General features: G+C 58.5%; 1 protein-coding gene across 1 annotated transcript; it reads left to right on the forward strand.

The window, feature by feature from the left end:
* Positions 1 to 3902: 3902 nt before the first annotated feature.
* WDR18 (WD repeat domain 18) lies at positions 3903 to 9319 on the forward strand. Its single transcript, XM_055552931.1, has 10 exons — positions 3903 to 4132; positions 5408 to 5518; positions 6563 to 6696; positions 6891 to 7032; positions 7482 to 7625; positions 7714 to 7778; positions 7910 to 8034; positions 8161 to 8327; positions 8649 to 8717; positions 9008 to 9319. Exons 1-10 carry the CDS (start codon positions 3923 to 3925, stop codon positions 9137 to 9139), a joined length of 1299 nt encoding a protein of 432 aa, XP_055408906.1. The 5' UTR covers positions 3903 to 3922; the 3' UTR covers positions 9140 to 9319.
* The last annotated feature ends 4244 nt before the right edge of the window (positions 9320 to 13563 follow it).

A 13563-nucleotide genomic window follows, 5' to 3' on the forward strand; every position in this document is an offset into this window, starting at 1 on the left:
TTCAGTTTTTGCAGGATATTCAGGTATTAAAAGGAAGGGGGGAAAAAAGACAAAAAAAAAAAGTGTGATTTTGAAATTTAAACGAACACTGAAAGTTTACATTTTATAACATTATTATGCAGATTGTATTTAAACTTCAGAAATATTTAAGACAATTGTAACCCTGTAAAGCTGATGAATTATTAAAACAAGACAAAACACTTCTGACTTTTAACAGAAAACGGCTCCTCTGGTGGTTTTTTTTGGGCGTCGCCCCACCCCTACTCTGCTCCTGGTGGCAGGAGGCTGAGGGCCTGATGGTGAGGCCCCCCAGTGGGGACTGTGCCCCCCAGGGCCACTAAGCCACGTCCCCGATGTCCTCCAGTGGGTGCCATGGTGGGGGGAGGAGGGGACAGTGGACAACCCACCCCCAAGTCAGCAGTGCCTGGCCCTTGTGGGTGAAATGTAGGGACCCCCACACGCCCACCAGGAGGAGCCCAGGCAGTCTTGGCAGCCATATGGGTCCACCCAGCACCCATTCCCCAGCCTTCCGGCTGTGGTTCAGTCCACACTTCTACACTTGACCTGAGGACCCAAAGTAAGCGGACCAAGAGGCAGACTTAGCCCTGGGACCCTTGGGCTCAACACACCTGGAAGGGAAACCCCTGAGCATTTTCTGAGTATCCTTTCTTCATCTACCTCTCGCCCCCACCCCATGAACAGAGGACTAATGGCCTCAAAGTCAGCGTGGCCGAATGGTGGGTAGGACTGGCCTCTTGCCACCTGGCTCCCCAGCATCCGCTGGCCTGGGCCGGTCTCTCCTGCCTGGGTCAGTCCCTAAGTCTGCGTTGAGTGAGGAAAAACAATTTCACCCCTCCTGGTGCATGTGCCTCCCTGTAGCCCATTCACGTGGTCCCAGCCTCTGTGAACCAGGGGGACCTGAGGAACTCAGAGGACAGGGGTTAACCCACCTGCCTCTCAGAGCCCCCCTGCCCTCCCCCATCACGGAGGTAAAGTAAAAGTGATTTTTTTTTTTTTTTTAAAGGCCTTCTGGGCAAACTGGATCGGCCAGTCCAGCATCTTCATTCCTCTGAAGAGGCCCAGAGAGGGGCCCAGAGGCCCTGAGGTTACACAGCCCCGAGGCTGGGAGGGATGCAGGGAGGGGGTCGGGGTCGGGCCCCACCCCCTCCTCCCTAGCCTCTCAGATCCCCGCGGAGCCTCCCACTCCGTGCCTGTGAGTAGGCCGGGGGAGCCTCCCTGGAGGTGAAACTCAAAACCACGTCTGATCAGCAGAGCCGCGGGAGCCAGCCCGGAGCCCAAAGAAGAGGGCTTTCGCTTGAGTCATCAGCCTTCTGCAACGCCATTAGTGCACTTAGCAGGCTAGGCGCTGGATTTGAGCCTGGGTTCCCGGTCCTCGCCCCCAACCCACAATGCCCCCTCCCTGGGCTCCGGCTCCAGGTGGGCAGGGCGGGAGACCGGGCAGTGTGTACCCTCAGCCTGCAAACAGAAGGCGCTCAATACCCGAGTAGGGAATAAAAAACGGGGTTGGGGGGCTTAGACCCAGAGCGGTTTTGCAGACCCCTGTGCCTCGGTTTCCCCGTTCTGCCCCGCCCCTACCCTTACGTCCTCAGGCCTAGGAGTGTTAGTGGATCTGGGACGGGACGCCAGGCTGGCACCAAGGAGGTCTGGCGACTGGGTGGTCCGAGAGGCCCCCAAAGTGTGGCTTTTGTCCTGGCCCTCTGACACAACTGGTCTGTCCTCATTCCGGAACCAGGCTGGGGGTGGGGTGACCTCTGACCTCACACATCAGCCCAGCTGAGCTGGGTCCCCCGGGAGGGGAGGAGGGGGAAAAGGAAGGAGGGGAAGGAGGGGGCCCGGGACTGCACCGCAGCTGCCTGCCCTCCAGCGGAGCCCTGGCCCGCCTATGCCCTGGCTTCCACGTCTTCGACTTCTGTTTGTAACGGGTCCCCCTGCGACCCGCACCTGCAGGGCCCACCTTTCCTCCTGGAACCCCAGGAGGCTAAGTTGCTTGGCAACTTAGCCAGGGAAGACCTCCCCAGAGGAGCACCCAGACCCAGGGTTCAAATCAGCATTCCCGACTGGCCCCTGGGGAAACTGAGGCCCAGAGCTTGGCAGTGACTTAACCCCTCTGCTCAGAAGGAGGACCGGGTTCAAGCCCTGAGTTGGTGGTTGGAAAAAGGCCACCTTGGCCCCACCCCTGGGAGGTGCAGGGTGTCACCATTCTCAACTGGGGTTCCACAGAATGCCCAAGATTCAGAGAAAGATGTGGTTTGGGGAAAATGGTATCCGGAAAATGTAAATAACCATTCAAGGTGTTTCATTTTTCTTATTCACATTAAGAACAAAAAAAGTTTGAGGAACCGGGGTTCTAGCTCCAATTCATCTTCAGACTAGGTAGTACTTGCCTCAGTTTCCCCTTTTGGAAGCTTCTGGAGATTTGGACACCCACCTCTCTCCAATTTACAAAAGTCCTTCAGTTTCACATTCCACACCCCTCCCCCCAACTTCCCTGGGATAAAATAAAACCCAAGTCCCCATGTCCAGCTCCCCCCACCACGGTCAGCCTCAGGGCCTTTGCGCGTCTGTCCCTCTTTCTCTTCTGGACACCTGTTCAGAGAAGCCCTTCCGACCGATCAGGCCGGTACCCCCTGACACCCCCTGACGCGTCCCGCCTCCCCTCCCCGGTTGCTGCTTGTTGCTGTTGGCCCCCCGGGCTTGGAGCGACGCCCTCTGGCATCTCGGTGAATGGCTCGAGCCTGCCACCTGGCGGCCGGGCCTGGGCCTGCGGAGTCCCCGGCTCCAGCGCCGCGCCTTCTCCAGCGCCGCGCCTTCTCCAGGAAGGCCCCCTCCTCCCCTCTCCTAGATCGCGCGGCGGGGTTGGGGAACGTACAAAGCACCCAGTCCCCATATTGCTTCTGGGTACACCGCCCAGGACAGGCATGAAACCGCGACTTTTGAGCGAATTCTCCCTTTCCAAAGGTTGGCAACTAATTCCCTATTTAAAATGTACTGTTTAAAAAATAAAATAAAGTGTACTGTTTGCGGACACAGCCTGCAGCCGGCAGCTCTGACACGAGGTTGAGTGCTCCCTAGACCTCACGATTTGTTCGACCTGCACCAAGTTGCTGAAATTAAAATGTGGGTTTTGTGGCCCCCGAAGAAGCGAGGTCCAGGGGGAGGCGGACCCTGGGTCCACGAACACACATCTAACTGGCTGTTTTGAATGCCAGCTACGTTTTGTTGGAGTTTCCCTGGTGGCTCAGCCGGCAAAGAATCTGTCCGCAATGCAGGAGACATAGGTTCGACCCTTGGGTCTGGAAGATCCCCTGGAGGAGGGAATAGCAACCCACTCCAGTATTCTTGCCGGGGAAATCCCATGGACAGAGGAACCTGGTGGTCTACAGCCCATGGGGTCGCAAAGAGTCGGACACGACTATCACTACCTGTTATGTTAGGAGCGTAGCCTGTTTTACGTGCAATGTCTCGATCCTGTGAGGTCGGTACTCAGTATTTGCACAATTAGAAGAAGAAGAAGAATCTGCGAAGTTGCGTGCTTGGCCAAAAGCGCCCAGTGCAAACGGCCAAGCCAGACCTCCAGGCTCTGAAGCTACTAACTGCTCTCAGGAGACTCTACGCCTTGGTTTCGCCATCTATTTTTGGAACAAGTATCCTTCTAAGAGCTCTAACCAGGCGGTGCACCCCTTATTTTTCGCAGAGCAGGAAGATAACTCAGCCTGGTTCATAGGGCAGCCACCCGCACCATCAACCCCACCGCCCCTCCCCGCGCCCCGAGGCGTGTGCGCGCGCGCAGGACCGCCGGCTGCCTTGAGCCAGGCAACCTGTGCGCCGCTCTACCCGGCACAGCGCAGTCGCCCGCGTCTCGCTGATGATTACGCACGTCCGGGGCGGTGGAGAAGGCAAGATGGCGGCGCCCATGGAGGTAGCCGTGTGTACGGACTCGGCGGCCCAGTTATGGAGCTGCGTTGTGTGGGAGCTGCACTCTGGCGCCAACTTGCTCACGTACCGCGGAGGCCAGGCAGGGCCCCGCGGCCTGGCGCTACTCAATGGCGAGTACCTGCTGGCCGCACAGCTGGGCAAGAACTACATCTGCGCCTGGGAGCTGCAGAGGAAGGTGCGGCGGCGTGCTCCCGGGCGCCGTTGGCGAGCTGCGCGGCGCTCGGGTCGGGGGAAAGGGCGGTGGAAGCTACATGGACCCTGAGCCGGGCTAGGCGTGGGTAGTCCCGTTAAAGTGTTCTGCGCACGCGCGGGTCTGGGGTCTTTTGGGGGAAGGTAGGGAGTCGCGCGCCCGTTGTGATTGCGAGCGGCTAAGGCGCTGCGCGCACACGCCGAGCTGAAGGTGGGCAGCTGCTTCGGGGTAGGGGGGTGGGGGTTGCTAGCTGTGCGCACCCGCACAAGGAGGGCCGGGGGTGGGTCCCTTGGGGGCCCTGCGCGGGAGCCGGCGCATTAGGCGAGAAATTTAGTTGAAAAGTGTTTGCATTAGGGGTTCCGTCGGTATCCTGAGCTTGGAGGGTGAAGGTCCGAGGCTTGAGGGAGCCCGGTGAAGGGTGACTCAGGAGTCTAGTGCATTTATCGTCCCCAGAGACGCTGCTGCTGCTACTGCTAAGTCGCTTCAGTCGTGTCCGACTCTGTGCGACCCCGTAGACGGCAGCCCACCAGGCTCCCCCGTCCCTGGGATTCTCCAGGCAAGAACACTGGAGTGGGTTGCCATTTCCTTCTCCAGTGCATGAAAGTGAAAAGTGAAAGTGAAGTTGCTCAGTCATGTCCGACCCTCAGCGATCCCATGGACTGCAGCCTTCCAGGCTCCTCCGTCCATGGGATTTTCCAGGCAAGAGTACTGGAGTGGGGTGCCATACCTTTTGCCATTAGGGCCCACGATTACAGAAACTTAAAAATGCAGCCCTTGACACTGCTTGCTGCCTGCTTTTGCCAGCTGACATCTCTTTGGGTGGGTTCTGTGTTGTCTCTTCCTGGTGTGGTCCACACACAAACTTGAGAAGTTGTTCCATTTTAGAGATCTGGAAACTGAGGCTCAAGGTCCCAGGCGACACTTTAGTGGGGATGCAGGACTAGGGCAAAAGCCAAGTGGTCCTTGGGTCCTCCTGGACCCTCTGTGCCTTCCCCACCCGAACACCTGGGGGTCCCTCTGACCCCCAGTCCAGAGAGGTGCTGTCTTGTTTTGAAAGAGATTCCACAGGCCTCCACCCCCACAATGCGTAGCATCAATTGGAGTGGATCCGTCTTTGCTGAACCATGGATTTGCTCAGAGTATCCCATCCTTTGCTTCCCTACCCACCCCCACCTTCTTTCTACTCCTGGACTTAGCAGCTGTCTCTTGCCCCTTCCCCGGCTTCCTCCCCCATGAAACTCAGGCTTTTTCTGTCTCTAGGACCAGCTTCAACAGAAGATCATGTGCCCGGGACCAGTCACCTGCCTCACCACATCGCCCAATGGCCTCTACGTCCTGGCAGGGATCTCAGAGAACATATACCTATGGGAGGTGAGCCCAGGGACTCAGAAACATGAGGGTGGGCTCAGCCTGTTGGTGGGCTGCTGGTCAGACCACTGAGTGGGTTGTCATGGACAGGCTGTTATGTTTGGGGGAACACTCACCTCCCTTCCTGTGCATAGTGCAGTGTCCGAGGTCCCAGGACAAAGCCTTTCCTGATGCCTGCCGGGCAACCAGTTGCAGAGGAGAGGGAGCTGGCAGTCTCACTTCCAGCTCTTCAACCTCACTGCGCGATTCTGAAACTAGGAAGCCTTGCCCAAGTGCAGGGAGAGAAACTTGAGGCACTCACCCTGTGGTAGAGATCCTCCTCTGCTGTGGTCAGGCCAGTGCAGGGGTTGTGGGCAGATTTCAGCAGCTGGTCCACCATCATTAGAGGGCTCCGCTGGCTTGCCAGTGGTTGGACCTTCTTGATGGGGGAACAGTCTGGGTGGAGGCTGTCTGGCCTGGAGGACCCACCCTCTAGGAGAATTCCTGGCCAATGTGCATCATGACCACAAGGGGGCGCCCCACAGGGCCGCTCTGGCTTGGGCTCTGACTCCTGTACTCTGTGGACCTCCCCTCCCCTCTGCGGGGTGAGCGCCTGGGTGTCTGTGTCCAGGTGTCCTCATAGAGACAGTGGTCACCTCACTCCCATGTCACCTATCTGAATGGATTATATTTCCAAAGGCTAGATTCAAGTGAGGTCACCGGTTTTGGAGGTTGGGGTGTAGACATGTTTATCTGGGTGACAAAGTTCATCCTACAGCAGCTTCTCTGCCCTCTCACCCCTGCCCAGCCCTTCCCTGGTGTCCCTGCCACCAGGGGCCTCCTCTCCTGGAACCCAAGCTCCCCCTCCCCCATGGTTCCCAGCATGAGTCCCACCCCCAACTCAGAAGGTGGTCACTTGCGGTTGTGACCACCGCCACCCCCTAGCTCAGAAGGCAGTCGCTTGCAACTGTGACCGGCTTGTCACAGGAGCTGCGAAGCCCTGGTGCAGGGGCCATGGGGGTAGGCTCTCCCTGCAGGCCCCCACCAAGCCAGTGCCCCTCCCCCCAGGTGTCCACAGGGAACCTTCTGGTCATCCTGAGCCGCCACTACCAGGACGTGTCATGCCTGCAGTTCACGGGGGACAGCAGCCACTTCATCTCAGGGGGCAAGGACTGCCTAGTGCTGGCCTGGAGCCTCTGCAGGTAGCACCATGGACAAGGTGGCTCCTTGTCCAGCTGTGGCCTCTGGGCAGGCAAGGCCTTGGCCATGAGGGCGGGAAGCAAGGGGCACTGGGTCAGGCGGGCTGGTACCAGGAGGACTGGGGGCCGGGCTGCCACCTGGAGATGAGGTGAGGGCATGGAGATGCCCGCTGAGGTCTGCCCACCCCCTCCCCAAGCGTGCTGCAGGCAGACCCCTCCCGGACCCCTGCCCCCCGGCACGTCTGGTCTCGCCACACCCTCCCCATCACAGACCTGCACTGCGGCTTTGGGGGGCCCCTAGCCCGGGTGGCCACCGCCTCGCTGGACCAGACAGTGAAGGTAGGACCCTCACCCTGCCACATCCCCCGCAGTGGATGTGAGCTGAGCCCAGCTGGCAGGTTCCTGGCCCAAGGGAGCCAGCACATAATGTTCTCCTCCAAGCCAGCGGCTCCAGACAGCTCTTGATCCCCCGACGCTTCCAGCCTCAAGGACGGCCAGAGGGTGGACAGTCTAGGCCTCTGTCAACTTGGAAATTCCCACTTGGCCCCTGCTCCTGGAGGCTCCTAACCAAGCCTTACGAGATTCAAGGGCATCCTCGGATCTTTGTCCATGGTTGGGGGATTCGGGGCTGACCTGCTGGGGGCCTGGGGGCTGACAGTCACTGAAGTAGGTGGTGGACAGGGGTCCCTGAGCGCCCGAGACCTCTGTGGTGACAGTGCTTGTCGGAGGTTCTGTGGGACCCAGCCTCCCAACTGGTCCTTGGCTCTCACACCGCCACCCGCCCCCAGCTGTGGGAGGTCTCCTCAGGTGAGCTGCTGCTGTCCGTACTCTTTGATGTGGGCATCCTGGCCGTGACCATGGACCTAGCTGAGCATTACATGTTCTGCGGCGGCAGCGACGGCTCCATCTTCCAGGTCAATCTCTGTACCTGGGTGAGTGTCTATGGGCAGCAGGGTCAGGGACGGGCTTGGGGCTGAGGCATTGCCGGGCCCCTGCTCACCTGCCCTCCTGCATCTGCAGCCCGGGCAGAGAGAGAAGAGCTTCCAGCCAGAGCAGGAGCACGGGAAGGTGTTCAGAGGGCACAGGTGCGGGGACCAGGCAGGGACAGGGGTTGGAGGGAGGTTGCTGCCCTGGGGCACAAATGCAGGCCTGGTCCTGCTGCTGCCCCGCCCCCAGCCCGAGCATCCTGGGAGCCAGCTGATGCATTTATCATTAGGAACCAGGTGACCTGCCTGTCGGTGTCTACGGATGGCAGCGTGCTGCTATCGGGTTCCCACGATGAGACCGTTCGCCTCTGGGATGTACAGAGCCAGCAGTGCCTCAGGACAGTGACCCTCAAAGGTGGGCGTGGCCACTACCACTACTCCCCAAACCCAGGCAGGGCAGAGGAAGGACTCAGGGCCCGCCTCGTGGAGGGCGCAGCCTGGCTGAGGGTGGTCCTGACCACCTCCCCCACCCCACTCTCAGGCCCCGTGACCAACGCCTGCATCATGCTTGCACCCGTCAGCATGCTGAGCTCCGACTTCAGACCAGGCCTGCCCCTGCCCCACTTCAACAAGCACCTGCTAGGCGCAGAGCACGGGGACGAGCCGCACCGCGGGGGCCTCATGCTGCGCCTAGGCCTCCACCAGCAGGTACGCCTCACCTGGCAATGGCAGGGCACGTTTTCCCACTGAGGCTGGGCTCTGTCCGCTGTCTCTGTGCCCCAGAACCACACAAGACTGCAGGGGCTTCCACACCCTTCCAGGGGACTCGATGGATGCCTGTGCCCAGCATTGGCTACTGGCCCAGAGCAGCGCGCCCAGATGGTATCCAGCAGGAGACAAATGGCCTGGAACAACAGCAGGGTCTAACCATTTTGCCAGGCTGGCAGGCTATCCCCACCGGCTGGAGGCACTAGCTGACCGCCTGGCCATCTCTGGGAGTGGCCGACTGATTTGGCTCTTGTGTTTCAGGGGTCAGAGCCCAGCTACCTGGAGCGGGTGGAGCAGCTGCAGGCGGTGATGTCCAGCACACTGGAGAAGGTGGGAGGAGGAGCAACCCCAAGATGGGGAAGGGGCAGGGCCCAAAGGTGGGAGAGCGAGCCTGGAGGGGAGAGGCCCAGGGTGGGCAAGGGGCTGGGTTCAAGATGGCCAGGCTCACCTCAGGTGGGCTCCTAGGGGCAGTCTTGGCTCAGACTATTGGAGAGGATCTGCCCATGCCCCCACTCACCATCCGGGACTGTAGTGACAGTGGCCTTCAGAGCAGGGCAGAGGTCTGAGCACCCCCCACCCCAAGCCCCCGGCCCAGTCTGAGCGCCCCGCCCCTCCCCCAGAATGTCCTGGGAGGCCAGGACCAGCTGCGGATCCGCGTGACTGAGCTGGAAGATGAGGTGCGGAACCTGCGCAAGATCAACCGCGACCTCTTTGACTTCTCCACACGCATCATCACGCACCCAACCAAGTGACACGTCTGGACTCGCCCTCAGCCAGCAGAGCCCACGGCCCAAGCCTGTCCTCTGCAAGGTCCTATCGCTTGGATTGGCACCCCCACCAGGGTCTCAGTCCAGGGTTGACTGGCTGCCCTGCCGTGACCTGCCGTGTCACATGAGTGCTCTGCTATTTCTAACAAAAGACCTAAAATCGTACCTTTCGGCCTCCTTGTGCCCCCGCTGAGCTGAGGACCCTCGCTGTGGGACCTGCCAGGGGGATTCGCCACAGCTATCAGAGTCCGAGTCCCAGACATAATGTCTAGAAGCCTGGGTTCTCACCTGCTCCCTCACCTGCCAGCCCTGTGCAGCTCCCAGGGGGCCAGGCTGTGGGCCAGGTCCCCAGGGCAAGAGTAACTCAGGGACAGCAGGGTGGTCATACCGGGCCTGTCTCCGCAGCCTGGCTCTGGGCAGCCGACTCTGGGGTGGCAGCCAGTTCTGGGCCAGAGTCATCTCGACCAGAAAGTTCTTGGTGTCAAGGGCCCAAGAGAAGCCAACCTCCTCTCCTCCAGCACCACACATACATATACACTGCAGGGTAGATGGGGACGCCGCTAGCTGGCAGCCGGAACCTGGAGCCCAGCCCAGACTTGGGCCCTAAGCCTCCCATGGAACCTTCTAGAAAGCTGTCCCTAAGTGACAGTCTGTTTAATGGTCCGGAAAATCCATGTGACTTACCCAGTGCTATAGTAACTGCATCTCCTGCTTTTAGCTGATGGGTGTTCTCTCCTGGGGCCCTGCAACCCCCTCACAGCCCACCTTGCCCTCAGACCTAGACAGGTTTACTTGGGGCCGTCAGGTGAGGAGTCCTGCACGTTGCAGTCACCCCACACAGAGTAAGGTTCCAGCAGGCTCTGGGCTCCTGGTTGGTCCCTGGCAGCAGGGTGGGGGAAGGGGACCTGGGGACTCAGTGTTCCCCTCCTCGTCCCTTGGTCTCCAGGAGGTCTGGAAGGTGGGGAGGGCATCAGAGTTGGCTGAGGCTCCCCCGGGGCCTAGGGCCACCTCGCCTGCCTGGCCCCATGTCCAGGCGCTGCCATCCTGTGCCTGGTGCTTCTCTGCACCCCGGCCATCTGCACTCAGCTCATAGTTCAGTGACTTGGGAGGAGATGCTGGTTCTGGAGACCTGGGTACTGTTCTCTGTATCTGGTCAAGTCCCAGGCAGGAGCTGGCAGGGGTCCAGCCTCTGGGGGTCACCTCCACTGCCTCAGGGTTCTTCCCTGAGCAGCAGGGGTACTGTTGTCACTGCCCAGAAGTTCCGGGGTGCCCTCAGCACAGCTCTGGACCTTCAGCTGCTGACTTGGGTCCTGGGGTCCCTCCTGGCTTGCCCACCCCATCTGTGGCTGCAGCTGAGGGGACCTTGGCCACTCATGGCTCCTGCGGGGCTGAGGGTGTGCGCCCCTGGGCAGGGATGGTGGGGTCCCGCCCCGGGGTGGTCACTGTGATGACTCAAGCCTGAGAGGTAGTCCCAGCAGGGCCTAGGGAGAGCTTTCAATCAATGTGCAACCAGCCTCGCCCGAGCTGTCCTTGCTACCAGTCCATGGGGGCCTGGAAGGTCCCCTTCCCCCTCCACAGGCCACACAGAGTCCAGAGAAGGTCCCTGGGAGGCTGTAAGGGCTGGAGCCCACTGGCCCCTTTCCCTGAAATCCCCACGTGGCCTCAGACAAGCCACACCTCACCCTGAGACTGTATTGTCACTCAAAGGATACATGTACATCCTTGCTTCGTGAGGAGTTCAGGAGCCAGTGTGCAGCTGTACGGGTCCCCAGCACAGTCAGTACTCTTGTTGCTTGTCTGAGAATCTGTAGAAATCCAACCTGACCCTGAATCCTGGGCCATAACTGCCAGAAGGGGAGGTGTAGACTGCATCTGACATTCTCAGGTGACTGAGTTGATGGAAACCCCTCCTGACCAGGACAGCCATTATTTAAAAAACAAGTGTCAGGATGTGGTGGAGGTGTCTTCCAAGCACTTGTGCATCATTGGTGGGAAGGTGAAAGGGTACAGCTACTCTGGCAAATAGGAGGGTCATCAAAAAGTTAAGCGTGGAATCACTGTGTGTCCCAGCAATCCCTCTACAGGTACCTTGCCCACAGAAATGAAAGCAGGAGGCCTGAAGAGATGTTTACATACCCGTGTTCACATCAGTATGATTCACAGCAGCCAAAGAGTGGAAACAACCAAATTGTCAAAGATAATGGATGAGTGAGTGGTCCTTTTGCATGGTGGAATATTACTTGGCTTTTAAAAAGAGAAATTCTGACACCTGCTACAACCTGGTTGGACCTTGAGGATGGACATAATGCTTAGTGAAATAAACCAGACCCAGGAGGAGACACACTGTCTAATTCCATTCACTGGAGGTCCCTAAAGGAGTCAGATCCACAGAGAAAGTAGATGGTGGGACCAGGGGCTGGCAGAGGAGTTGGGGAGTGTTTCATGGGGACAGAGTTTCTGTTTGGAAAGATGAAAAAGTTCTGGAGATGACAGTGGGGCTGGTTGCACAACAATGTGAATGTGCTTAATGGCATGAGCTGTAGACTCTAGAAATGGTTGAAATGGTGAATTTTGCATTATATATATTTTACCACATTTAAGGAAAAAACCTCGCCTGTCTTTGTGTATGATGTGAACTACTACCAATGCCTTGTAAAGCTGGGAGCTGAGGCGCAGAGGCCAGGCGCCCACCTCGGGTCACCCAGATGGGGGCAGTCCCAGTTTCCATCAGGTCCCTTCTTCACTGGCCCAGGAGATGGGGAGATAGTGGCCAAGTGGGCCTGGGGGGAGGGGAGATGTGGGGGCTCCCGGGGCTGCCCCCACATGAGTCCCAGGAGGGCCTGAAGAGCCTTCTGGTGTGTGCCTGCTTCCTAGAACCAGCCCTAGCGATGTCTGTTGAATGACTGTGCTGAGGGCTATGTTAGGGTGAGGAAGTGTCCCTCCCCAGGCTGGGTCCCTATTTTGGAGGACTCATGCTGGCAAAGGCATCTCTCCCCATGGTGGAATAATGTCCTGGTGGTCCCTGAGGACCCTTTTCAACTTAGCACCTTACCCAGAAGAATGGGGTAGGGGAGGGCTCCCTGGTATGACCGTCCTTGTCCTGGGATGCCTGGCCAGGTGGCTGGATGAGGTGGCCTTGTCACCTGGAAGCCAGTCAGCCACCCAGCCCTCATTAGTCATCTCAAAATTCAATCTATGCTGCTGGCATTTTTATTCATCTAATGGAGTTTGTTCCCTGCCTCTCGAACACTGGCTCCAAAAGGAGATTTTTTTTTTTTTTTTTTTTTTTGGCGTGTGAAAAAAATAACTGAGTGTAGACTCATCCATTAGAGCTGGAATGATCTGGACAAATCTGCTGCCCTGTGCCCTGCGGGGTCTTGCCCTCCTGTGGAGGCTTTCTCTGCTCGCCCACCTGGGATGGGAGTGGGAGGAGTCCATGCAGTGCACCGCTGGGGCCCTTGCTTGACCAGTGTTCATTGAGCATTTGCTGCATGCCAGGGGCCGTTTCTCATGGGGAGGCACAGAGAACGTAGGAGGCTGAGGGATTGGTAGGTGGCGGGGAGCTATGGAAGGTTCTAGAGCAGTGGAGAGTCATGTAATCAAGTGTCCTTGTCCAAACAGTTGCTCAAGCAGAGTGCCTACTGTGTGCAAGCACTGGAGAGACAGCATTAAACAAGCCAGGCTCACCCCTGTCTCCCAGAGTTGCCCACTAAATAAAGTAAATAAAACATCAAAAAAGATGACAAGTGTGTGATGGAGTTAATGTAGGCAGGGGTGAGGGGGGGTGTTCTGCATCTTTCAGGGAAATTTTTCAAGCAGGGGCATTTGGCATTGGGTCTTGAAGGGTGAAGAAGAATTGTCTGGGTCAAGTTTCCTGCCCACAGCTGGAGGGCATGAGATCTGCCCTATAGGTTCCCATCAGACAAGTCTGCTTCAGTTTCTCCAGCTGCCCACGATGGTAGAGCGCACCCAGGGGGGTTGGTCTGGGCAGACACTGTTTCCTGGGGGAGGGACCAGTGCTGCTGTGTGACTATGGAGGCAAACAGACCCCTTCTGGGCCTTAGTTTCCCTGCCTTATCAATGAGAAATATTTCCAGGCTGGAGGAGGGGGATGAAGGATCCAGGGGTGAGTGTGGGGACCAATTTTGATGCAAAATCCTTCCCTGCTGCTAACCTCCGCTTTCTCATCTGTAGAGTGGACATAGAGCCAGGGATAGCGGTGGTTAGACCCCACACCCACCCCCGCCTGTTGAGATCATCTGAGCCTCAGTTTCTCCCCCTGCGTCGTGGATCCGATTCCTCCCAAGTGGCTTCCCTGGCACTAGGGGACCAGGAGGGGCGAGGGCGGGTGAAGGCGGGTGGACTCCAGCAGGGAGGGAGGAGCCTGCACGGCAGGGGCGGAGAGGGTG

The sequence above is a fragment of the Bubalus kerabau genome, chromosome 1, assembly GCF_029407905.1.
Source record: "Bubalus kerabau isolate K-KA32 ecotype Philippines breed swamp buffalo chromosome 1, PCC_UOA_SB_1v2, whole genome shotgun sequence".
Lineage (NCBI taxonomy): Eukaryota > Metazoa > Chordata > Mammalia > Artiodactyla > Bovidae > Bubalus > Bubalus kerabau.

Coding starts and splice junctions, on each gene's coding strand:
- WDR18 (XM_055552931.1), top strand. CDS start 3,923: ATGGCGGCGCCCATGGAGGTAGCCGTGTGTACGGACTCGGCGGCCCAG. Junction 7,626..7,713: donor AGGTCAATCTCTGTACCTGG/GTGAGTGTCTAT, acceptor CTGCATCTGCAG/CCCGGGCAGAGAGAGAAGAG. Junction 8,718..9,007: donor TGTCCAGCACACTGGAGAAG/GTGGGAGGAGGA, acceptor CCCCTCCCCCAG/AATGTCCTGGGAGGCCAGGA.